General features: G+C 38.7%; 2 protein-coding genes across 2 annotated transcripts; both read right to left on the reverse strand.

Annotated features, from left to right (window-relative positions):
* Window positions 1-1,101: 1,101 nt before the first annotated feature.
* LOC139937383 (sperm microtubule associated protein 1-like) lies at window positions 1,102-4,991 on the reverse strand. Its single transcript, XM_071932505.1, has 3 exons — window positions 4,403-4,991; window positions 3,115-3,223; window positions 1,102-2,032 (listed from the first exon to the last, which is right to left on the reverse strand). The coding sequence occupies exons 1-3, from the start codon at window positions 4,736-4,738 to the stop codon at window positions 1,872-1,874; spliced, it is 606 nt and encodes a 201-aa protein (XP_071788606.1). The 5' UTR covers window positions 4,739-4,991; the 3' UTR covers window positions 1,102-1,871.
* A 263-nt stretch (window positions 4,992-5,254) lies between these two features.
* On the reverse strand, window positions 5,255-10,026 carry LOC139937341 (uncharacterized). Its single transcript, XM_071932445.1, has 4 exons — window positions 9,905-10,026; window positions 8,914-9,213; window positions 5,536-5,904; window positions 5,255-5,260 (listed from the first exon to the last, which is right to left on the reverse strand). The coding sequence occupies exons 2-4, from the start codon at window positions 9,184-9,186 to the stop codon at window positions 5,255-5,257; spliced, it is 648 nt and encodes a 215-aa protein (XP_071788546.1). The 5' UTR covers window positions 9,187-9,213; window positions 9,905-10,026.
* Between the last annotated feature and the right edge of the window lie 461 nt (window positions 10,027-10,487).

Here is a 10,487-nt window from a genome sequence, read left to right on the forward strand (position 1 = left end):
AACACACCCTTGTTACACGTAGTTGTGTGCTTTCAGATGGTTGATTTCGGGACCTCAAAATCTAATTCTGAGGTCTCGAAATCAAATTCAAATATTTAAGTGGAAAACTACTCCTTTCTCGAAAACTACGTTACTTCAGAGGGAGCCGTTTCTCACAATGTTTTTTACTATCAACAGCTCTCCATTGCTTGTTACCAAGTAAGTTTTTATGCTAGGATTATTTTGAGTAATGATGTTCAAACATTATGTATACACTGCATGCATACGACCGAAAGTGCAAGCTGATAAACTACATCACCTCGACCAATCGAAACACTGATATGGAAAGCTTGCGTCACAGCACGTTTATCCAATGAAACAATTGGGTCCAATGAAACCATTGACAGGGGACCAGTCTACAAGGGTTTGTTTGACATCTTCCTTGAAAGCCAATATACGGACAGCAATATTGTTTTTAAATTATTAATTCATTATTGGTGTAGATTGCAAACCGTCATGGCTTACTCCTTGATTTGATAGATATTGACCGTGGGTGGGTGTGTGTGTGTGTGTGGGGGGGGGGGGGGGGGGGGTGTATCCACGTTCAAACCGGGGACCCAGAACAAAAGGGACAACGGGTCGACGGTTGCTATCACAAAGGAATACAATGGGGTCCACGGTTGCTATAAAAAAAGAGTTGAACAAAGGAGGGTCCCAAAGGCAGGCGTTTACACATTGTGTGTGTGTGTGGGGGGGGGGGGGGCTTTTTGAAATGTTTGTTTTACTTGACAACTTTTTCAAAACACTTAATACAAACTATTAAGAAACTTTCCTTCTGAATAACTGCCCTATGTGTCAAGTCTCCCGCGATACAGATTGCAGGTGAGCTTTTTTTGAATTAGCAACTGAAATAATAATTGCCTTTAGTTTATCTAATGAGCAAGTGGAAACAAACTAATGTACGGAGTACACCACCAAAACTTGTCATTTTCGTAATGTCTGTTTATTGCGTGAAAATGGAACTAATTAAAAAACATTTTTTTAACACGATTTCATCATACTTGTGAACATCAAAATACAAATTACTATGTACAAAAACATTAACATCTAATAACATGGTGATTTATGATACATATGATGGGCATTTATAAAAACAGCAATTACTTGTAAGGCACTTGATTATAATGATGTTTTACTACCACCCACCCACCCCCCCCCCCCCCGTCCCATAATTTTTTTTAGAGTAATCATGTGTAAATCAACAGTCCGAATACTGTGTAGAAACCAGACAAAGATAATTGTTCAAGTAGCTGTGAATAAGTACACCCAGTGCATCTGTTGAAAAACAACTTCAGCTGAAGTCAAATATTGAAAAATTAATGGTGGATGTCATGTGATGTGTAAATGGGATATGAATTGATAAAATACTCATTTAGACCATTCCCTTGTTTACAAAAATTTTGACCCTGTACATGTACATACAAAGACTTTTCCTGAATTGTTTTCAAGCTTGAGTTTTGTCAAAATTCAATTTTCAAGAAAACTAAAACAAAGATGGTTAAAGAAAATGTGGAGTTTTTAAACAAGTACATGTAGATGATGTCAACTTATACAACTTGTAGACGATATTTACTTACAATACTTGCAGTTCATGTCACCATAAAAATACAGGCAGATCATGTCACTTGAAAGTGACCTTGTGCATTCTGGGAAAAGCCTGAAAACTAAATCTTTTCTCTGACTGGTCATGCAACAAAAATCCATCTTCTGTCATAACTACCATAACAAATTAATATTCATATTCATTAATATTCAAATGCAATTTATCAAGGAACTTTCATCTCAAGAATCTTCACTCCTTACAGTCCAAGCTTCTCAGACCAATCCCATCCTCAATGTGTAGGAGATCTGGGATCCACACCAAAAGGAGACGGCATCTGGCGTAACCATGGAGAGTTCCGTCGGTAGCCGAATTCTCCGTTGTATCCGAAGTTTGGCTTTGCATCTGACAGGAACTGACCATGTCCGCTGATTTGATCCACAGAGTGTCCGGCTAGAAAGAAGTCAGAGTTGGAAATAAATGATTAGATGAATACAAAATGGGACAAGGGTAAGCACACATCCATAAACATATTTTTTCACAGGACTCAGAAAAGTACTGAGTATACCGTGCTAACACACATCGGTGTATGGGTAAAAACCAAAATTAATATTCTTTATCCCCGATATCTATTATATCGTTGCGGTACCCGCTGCCAAAAACATAGGATTCGAACTGCCTCTAGCTGCCGGGCAACCTCGGTAGTCTAGTTGGTAAGACACTGCTCTGGAATTTCAAGGGTCGTGGGTTCGAATCCCACCCGAGTAACATGCCTGTGATATTTTTCCACAGGACTCGAGATAGTACTGAGTATACAGTGCTAACACACATCGGTGTATGGGTAAAAACCAAAATTAATACACATAAACAGATCACATCATTGTGTAAATTGCAATGGGAGACATTTGGGACGCTTGATGGCAGCAGACTTACCAGGTAAATACTATTGTTCTTGGTAATAATGATGAGCATGCTCATTAAATAGTAGGTCTTCATAGGGTCGAGATTTCCCTAAACTTTTGGTTTTGTTTCCACGCTTCAGTCAGGGCTGCCCTCTCTAGGCTGTGCCCCGATGTTGTCTTATTAAAATATGAGTTACACCAACTTCACAATACATCTTGAGCCACAGTCACACCTGTGTCCAAGAATAATATCCATAGAATTGTCTGGTCCCCTCACCTGTCCCTTCCTGTTGCTATACAGTTCAGTTTTTAGCTGAAGACTTTAGTTAAAAGCTGAACAGGTTTATAATGTAGTTCTTAGCTGGATAGCTTAGTTCAAAGCTGAACAAGTTTAGTACTAAGCTGAACAATTTAGTGCTTAGCTAAACAGGTCAGTGCTAAACTGAACAGCATAGATCTAAGCCAAACGGTTGCGTCCAAGTTGAATAGTTTAGTGCTAAATTACGCAAATATTTGTGAGATTGGGTCTATAGTTTGCCATTGTATAGTTGAGAGGTCAGGGGAGGGCGGGGCTGGTGTGGGGAGGGGTTAGAGGGCTGGGATGTCTGGTTGGGGAGGGGGGTCATTCAATACCTCTTGCTGATCCTGGAGCAGCATTTCTTGCATGTAGATACCGGTATCCAGCCCCAGATTCAATAAATCTGTCAATCACTGGCCCATCAATCGAACATCCACCTTTGTCCTGAAATAGTAAAGAGTAAAGATCAAAATTGTTATCGTGATATCGCATGTATGCCGGGACACTTCAGTTCTCAAGAGGGTTTTGTGTATTATTCAAGCCACTATCTGGGACTGTACATTTCCAATGGAATGTAGCATAGAGGTTGATTTCAAACTGTCAATGACGTGTGTTTAAAGCAAACTTTCTACAGGGAGATATAATGTGAAATTTGTTTTAAACTTTTTTATCAATCACCTTGTTTTAAATACAGTAACTTATGCCTTTGATTGAACTTGTGTTGCTTAAAGGATGGGTCTGTGTGCGCATATACATCCAAATGACGCCCAACCACGTCACGTCTAGCACATCCCTCGAGTACAATCCAAGTATGGCAACCTCCTCTTAGTCATCCTTCTCGTTTTAAGTACGTTGCAAGGATCATAAGGTCCGTGGTCAGAGGCCAGAAGGTTATGAACATTGCACAATAGTCTTGGATTTATATGGGGCTGTTTGATCCGCTATTGTCTACACAAAGAATAGTGTACTGAACCTTAAAAAAACACGTTGCCTTGGATCGGTCGAGTTGGTCTTCGAAAAGTGTTCTTTTATCGTTTGTTATAAAATGCATATGGGTAGAAAGATGTTGTAAAAGTAGAATACAATGGTCTACACAAATAAGCCTTCGAAATTGGGTGGTTCTCGTTTTACCTCGTCAACTAACATGGTCAGCCATTTATGGGAGTCAAATTTTTGACTCTCATAAATGGCAACTGTGTTAGTTCGCGACGTAAAAGGAAAATCACGCAATTTTGAGTGATACTTGTGTGGATCGTTATATTCTACTTTTAAAACATCTTTCTAACCATAACAAACGGTCTCAAATGTTTTTTATAGACCAACTTGTCCGATCCAAGGCAACGTGTACCTTTAAGTTTTGGGGCTTAAACAACCACAAGGGTAGCCCAAGGGTAGACCCTACATGACATGAGCATCATAACGTCCACAAGTGATTTTTCTAGAAGCGTTCTTTGGATCAAGCATGTAATTACAATAATTGTAACGCTCCAGCGAGGGTCATTATGCCCCCGTGAGCAACCCTCCGGAGCGTTACAATTATTGTAACTAGTAACTTGCTAACAATAATAACAGTTACAATTTTGAACACTGCATTTTTAGATTCGTCCTATTTATACCAATTACCTGCTGTGTTTTGCGCAATGTTTCATCGACCTGTTCTCGCGAAAAATATAACTTGACATGCTTGTCTTTTTGCGAGTTATATGCTGGTATGGCTGGCCCCAGTTTGGGCTGACAGTGAGAAAAGTCCTTGGAGATTGTGTCCACGGCTATACAGTCTAACAAGAAACTCTTCTCCTTCTGAGCGATTTCTTCCGGGGTCGGTTGTGGGGGACCACGGGGCGACTTGGCCGGTCGACCTCTGGGTGATTTCTTGGCTGACTTTACCGATGGAGTCGGGCTCTGGGCTTTCTCAGACGGTGCTGGTGAGGTGGGTGGTTCGGATCCCTTATCAGACATGATGGTTGATTTGGTTGAGTCGATTTGGTTTCACTCTTGTTGAATGCTGAACGTGGTTGTGTAGACCGCTTGTTGTGTCTGCCAATTGTCGTGTGTTACTCGTATGGATTCGAGGTATGATGTTTCTACACTTTCACCAAGTACTTGTTTGTTGTTGTTGAATGTAAATAAGTGAAGTTTTGGTTTCACAAGTTTCTGCTGTGGGAGTCTGTACACTTTGTTGTGACTGCACCTGTTGCATATGGCCAACACTACACCAAGCCTATCAATTAGTTGCTAAGCGACGGGGACTGTGAGGTTGTACGGAAACTCAACACAGGAGGGCGCTATTGCGATTTGCACGGCAATTTTGCAGAGAATAGTGAATTTTATTGGGAAGTTTTTTTTCTCTCTAGAAGTGTCTTTACATTATTATGTATTTGTATGGCAATATTCGCGGTCAGCGGAAGCATTCAATGGACATTGAACAAAAGAAGAATATATCATGACTATAATCTAGCAGTACAAGTCATATCTCTATGACTGATTGGCATAAGTCATAAGTCATAATTATGACGGTTGCCAATCAAGTCACAATAATGATATGAAAATAAGTCACAATGAGATGTTTTTCTTTTTCTCTCTCTCATGTCTCTTTTTGGATTCTGTAGCGGTTTGTGTTGAAATCGCTTTAATGTTTTGCTTTTAGTACAATAATTATTCAGAATTTGGCAAATAACGTTTTTATGTTGGAAAAAATTACTTGGAAGGAATGAAAAAAAGGTAATCATATAAATTATAAAGAATTGACAACTTACCTTGTGTGTTTCATTCTTGCCGAGCGTGGTGAGCGCCAAAACTTTGCGCACCCCTGGTTTTTGGAAGTACCCCCTTGCATGCCAATCTCTGGTTGCATCGTAAGATCGATTCAGCGGTTTGTACTTAGTGACTTGATTGGTCGCCACGACACTGTCGATGTTGTAGCCCTCACGCCGCCCTGCGAGCACCGTCGCAGCCGGGGGTGGTGGAGCACGTCGTCTGCCCGATAGGGTGTTGAGACTACTCGACCTAGGTGAATGCAGTCCTTCGGGTGGGGTGCCTTGGTGTTTGTGACGGGGCGTGGTGTCAGTGCTGCTCCGCCTAGTCGCATAAGCTGAACCCTTCGGTCTTGGGGATGTGGTTGTTTCCTTTAGTGTAACCGGTAGTCAAATACAAAGAAAAACTTTTTTTAAATAGATTGAAATAATTGTCACACGAAGTTGTGTGCTTTCAGATGCTTGATTTCGAGACCTAATATTCTAAACTTGAGGTCTCGAAATCAAAATTCGTGGAAAATTACTTCTTTCTCGAAAACTACGTCACTTCAGAGGGAGCCGTTTCTCACAATATTATTTTATACTACCAACCTCTCCCCATTACTCGTTACCAAACAAGATTTTATGGTCATAATTCTTTTAAGTAATTACCAATAGTGTCCACTGCCTTTAAAAGGGAAAAGATTCTGAACTGAAAGATTATTGTAAAAAAAGGAAAACAAAACTTTCTCGTTGAATTTAACTGTCCATCTCGTGCACCCTAGTAACCAAAGTTCTATAACATAGACAGAAAAAAGTAGCACCGTTTTGGGGATCCCTTTAGCAACCAGGGCCCGATTTCATAGAGCTGCTTAAGCACAAAATTTGGCTTAAGCAAAACAATCCTTGCCTAGTAAAATCAGATTACCGACCAAGACTCCACTCAATTGTTATGCTAAGTAAACAACAGCTAAGTACCAGTCACAAGCAATGCAAATGGCATTACATTTTTGCCAGTAACGTGTGTAAAAACAGCAAGCTATTTTCGTGCTTAAGCAATTTTTTTGCTTAAGCAGCTCTGTGAAATTGGCCCCTGCCAATAATGGATAGGCGCTGACACTGAGAGTCTCGTTAGAATTATAGACCTTTATCATGCTGCCTACATCTTGGTCATGTTACTCGTATCGAATTACAATAATGAATGCTAATAATCATTTTGCAAATAGGAACCAGACTTTGTTTTCTTCCAGCCTCGGTTTGGTGACATTGATATAAATGGTGTAAATTCAAGATGGCTGCACCGTGTTAAAGGTCTACTGTGTGGTTAATCAAGCTTGAACATCAGACGTGACACTTCGAGGGCTCGTGATACGCCAGAAACCCAATATAAGAGACTACGTCATAATTTATTATTTTTAAAAACACTTTACCGGCCCTCAACGCCCGAACCTGCCGCGATAAATAATGATATTGATTTTTGGTTCCACACCTGACATGAGTGATCACCAAATCAAATAACTAGGTGTAATCTTTACAAGTTACAACTAAAGTCAATTTGCCCATCCTTTGTTGCACTAATGCACCGGTAAATACAGCACTTAGAATGTCATTGTGTCGTTAATCCCTGTACAAACTATCACGTGAAGATTCAACCGAAATGTCAATTAAACAAAGTCAATTGAAAACCAAACAACTCACTAGGACGGCTGATTGTATGACGAAAAAAAGATTTTTGAACACCTTTTCAAGAGAAAGTAACAACTTGTTGTTTTATCCAAAATTGTAGGCATAATCAAATTTCAATCTGAATAATAAACCAGTGGCAATCCTCCGGAGGAAAGTTCCGTCTAAAAGGGCAAAATAGATATAATACACTGAGAAAATAGCATTTGGAGAACCATAAAACTAGTCACTTGTGCTTATTTCAATTGCCTCAAGAGAAACAACCATTCAAAGTGAACACAATTTCTGATAATCAGTATTGTTGTTTTTCGTAGTTTCATTAAAATGTGAACAGCAAATGTGAAAACTAGATGATGGGATTGATTCAAATCATTTTGCAAAAACAAATGAGTACAAAAATCAGCATAATGGTTGACTAAACGTAACTTTATCTTTTACAACAACTGTTTTGTAAAGGAAATTGTGGCAACGAGTCTTCTTTTAGGCAAAAATGGGTCATTTTATTTTGTTTTCACATTATTTTTGGGAGTCAAAATAATGTGCTCAGAGGGGTCAATATATGAGTTTTTAAAAATTCACTTTTTTTTTTTTTTTTTTGAGAACAATGGTCCAAAATCAAAAACTTTTCTTTATACCACAACCCACGAACTGCATTGTGAAGCAGCCACGGAAGTGCGTAATCTTCAAGAGTTACAACTTAGCAAGTTTGTCCTTCTATTGTGCCACTAATGCATTGTTAAATACAACACTCAATATACCATTGTTTGATTAATCCCTCGACAAACTACCTCAGCATGAAAAATACACCAAACATGTCAATATAATGTATGTTACAAGCATTATGATGGTACGAATATTCTGGTAGTTGTCTGCAGGTGTCCTCATTATGCTTATTTTAAAACAACTGTTATATTATGTTTTAGCTTGCCTTTTTTACAGAAATAACTACTTATGACGAGAACAAACTCACGTGATCTTTTGGGGAACAAAGGGTACATGGTAAAGAAAAAGTAGGCCTACGCCGGTTAAAGAGGGCTTCAAATCTGTGAGCGGGTTTATAGCGGTTATTAATTTTGTATTTCCATAAAATGCTTTTGAAAGTAAAAATGACTGCTCTTGAAAATAGAACTACTTTTAAAAATGAAATTGAGATGGCAACACTGGGTTTTCGTTGAAAAAGAAAAGTAAAACAAGAAAAGAGGGAACTAAAAAACGCTGAAGTGCCCCCAGAAAACAAAGTGTCACAAGATTATACGAGAATATAATGTAGAATAGGTTTTAGGTCAAATTCGACAAAATGAGCAGCCAATTTTATTTTCATGCGTTCGAATTAAAGCTATTTTGCCTCTCCGGTTTTTACTGCGTTTCAAATTCAGAATTCGGCCATTCAATTTCGTTTTGAGTCGAGTCAAATTCCTTTAGCACTCTGTTCAATTTAATAGCATACCGTCATTCTTTTTCGTGACACATACGCCCCAAGAAGCGTCTGCGAATTTGAATGCTGCTTTGATGACTTGTTAAATTGAATGATTATTTTTGTTAAATCGAATGACGCAACATTGACTAATCATAAAACGAAATCGAATTACCCTTTTCAGTAGCATTCGATTTCATGCGAAATAGAATAGGCTGGTGGTTAAATTGGCTGCTCATTTTCCGAAATTGACCGAGAAAACCTATATTAGAAATATAATCGAATGATAAATGAAACTTTGGTACCTTGTTCGTCAACGTTGTACGAAGTAAAGATTGGACCATCGGTGACCGGAAGTAATGCCTTGCATACGGATCAATCTGAGCATCGTATTTAGGAATGATGTCCGGAGACCATTTATAGCGTAACTTCTCCACCAGGATGCAATCAAGTTTGAATTTCTCCTCCAACTCTTTTAGTTTCTCCTCTGGAGGATCAGGGAGGACCTCACGCTGTAGAATGTCCCTATGCCAGAGTGGACTAGTCATGATGACGTGTTGATGACGTTGATGTGCCATGGTAAATTGAGTTATTTTTTGTTTATACTGCAATCGGTATAAATAACAAATTTTTAATTCTGAATTAGTATCTCCAGTAACAAATTCCAAACACCAAAACCTGCGCAAAGGTGAAAAAAAGGTTTAATTCAAGCCACAAGCCGACAATAAGGCCTGTAAAGTTATTAGATTCCAATATTTATACCAAAGTTTTTTTTTTAAAGCAAACGCGTCAACTAACTATACTAAATTTATTTCCAGCGGTGATTTCTAAAGAAAACGAGCCAAGCAATGAATATTTCACTGATTAGCTTTACAATAATAATTGCTTGATTTAATGTATGCAATATCAACTAAAACCAAAAACAGAATGTTGAACAACTCTTGATTAAAATTGTTGTGACTAAAAAATATGTAAATGACGCAAGACATACAACGAGAATCATATCTGTATGCCGGGATACTATGGGGAAACGTACATGTACTTTTTTTGACTATTATACCACATTCGTTTTAAATTTGTGATTAAAAACCAGGCGTTTAAAATTAGGTCTACAACATGAACAATTATTGTTATGATTTAAAAATTGAAACATCGCAGCCAAAGGCTGAATTGCGTCTCAAACCAACCTGAACTAGGCCTACATAAAAACAAAAAAAAATTATTCAGAAGAAGAAAAAATATTATCAAATCCGAGAGTCTCGAAATAAATAACTTGGAAATAATTTCAACACTCACCTGAGGCAGAGAAATTAGTGTTGAACTTGTCCACACTTTGACCGATGACCACTGATCAGATCTGCCACTGATGAGCGCCCGAGGCTAGCGAATCATTGACGGACACTTGACAACTGTTACACCACAGTAACATCACCTTGTTATTATTTCATCTCTCTATTTGCAGACAACATTATAAGTCACTCACCGAGCTATAGCCCCGATCACTGTCACCCCCTTCCTCCGGTCGCCACGCAACCAAGGCACGCTAAAGTTTCGTTTACCCAACCCGACCCTTTCCTTCCATGACAAACTTTTTTAAAGGCACAGGGTCCATTTCACAAAGAGTTAGGACTAGTCCTGGGAGATATACAAATTGCATGGATAGTCCTAAGTTAGGACGAGTAACTGGTCCTAACTCGAGATAGGACTAGTCCTAACTCTTTGTGAAATCCACCCCTGGACACTATTAGTAAACCTCAAAATATTTTTTAGCATAAAAACTTACTTGGTAACATTACAAGCAATGGAGAGCCGTTGGTAGTATGACACATTGTGAGAAACGGCTCCCATCTTAAAGCACATTAATTTGTGCAACAAGGGT

Source organism: Asterias amurensis, chromosome 5 (genome assembly GCF_032118995.1).
Source record: "Asterias amurensis chromosome 5, ASM3211899v1".
Lineage (NCBI taxonomy): Eukaryota > Metazoa > Echinodermata > Asteroidea > Forcipulatida > Asteriidae > Asterias > Asterias amurensis.

Coding starts and splice junctions, on each gene's coding strand:
- LOC139937383 (XM_071932505.1), bottom strand. CDS start 4,738: ATGTCTGATAAGGGATCCGAACCACCCACCTCACCAGCACCGTCTGAG. Junction 3,224..4,402: donor CATTGCGCAAAACACAGCAG/GTAATTGGTATA, acceptor TTACTATTTCAG/GACAAAGGTGGATGTTCGAT. Junction 2,033..3,114: donor TGCTCCAGGATCAGCAAGAG/GTATTGAATGAC, acceptor ACTTCTTTCTAG/CCGGACACTCTGTGGATCAA.
- LOC139937341 (XM_071932445.1), bottom strand. CDS start 9,186: ATGGCACATCAACGTCATCAACACGTCATCATGACTAGTCCACTCTGG. Junction 5,905..8,913: donor GTACAACGTTGACGAACAAG/GTACCAAAGTTT, acceptor GTTACACTAAAG/GAAACAACCACATCCCCAAG.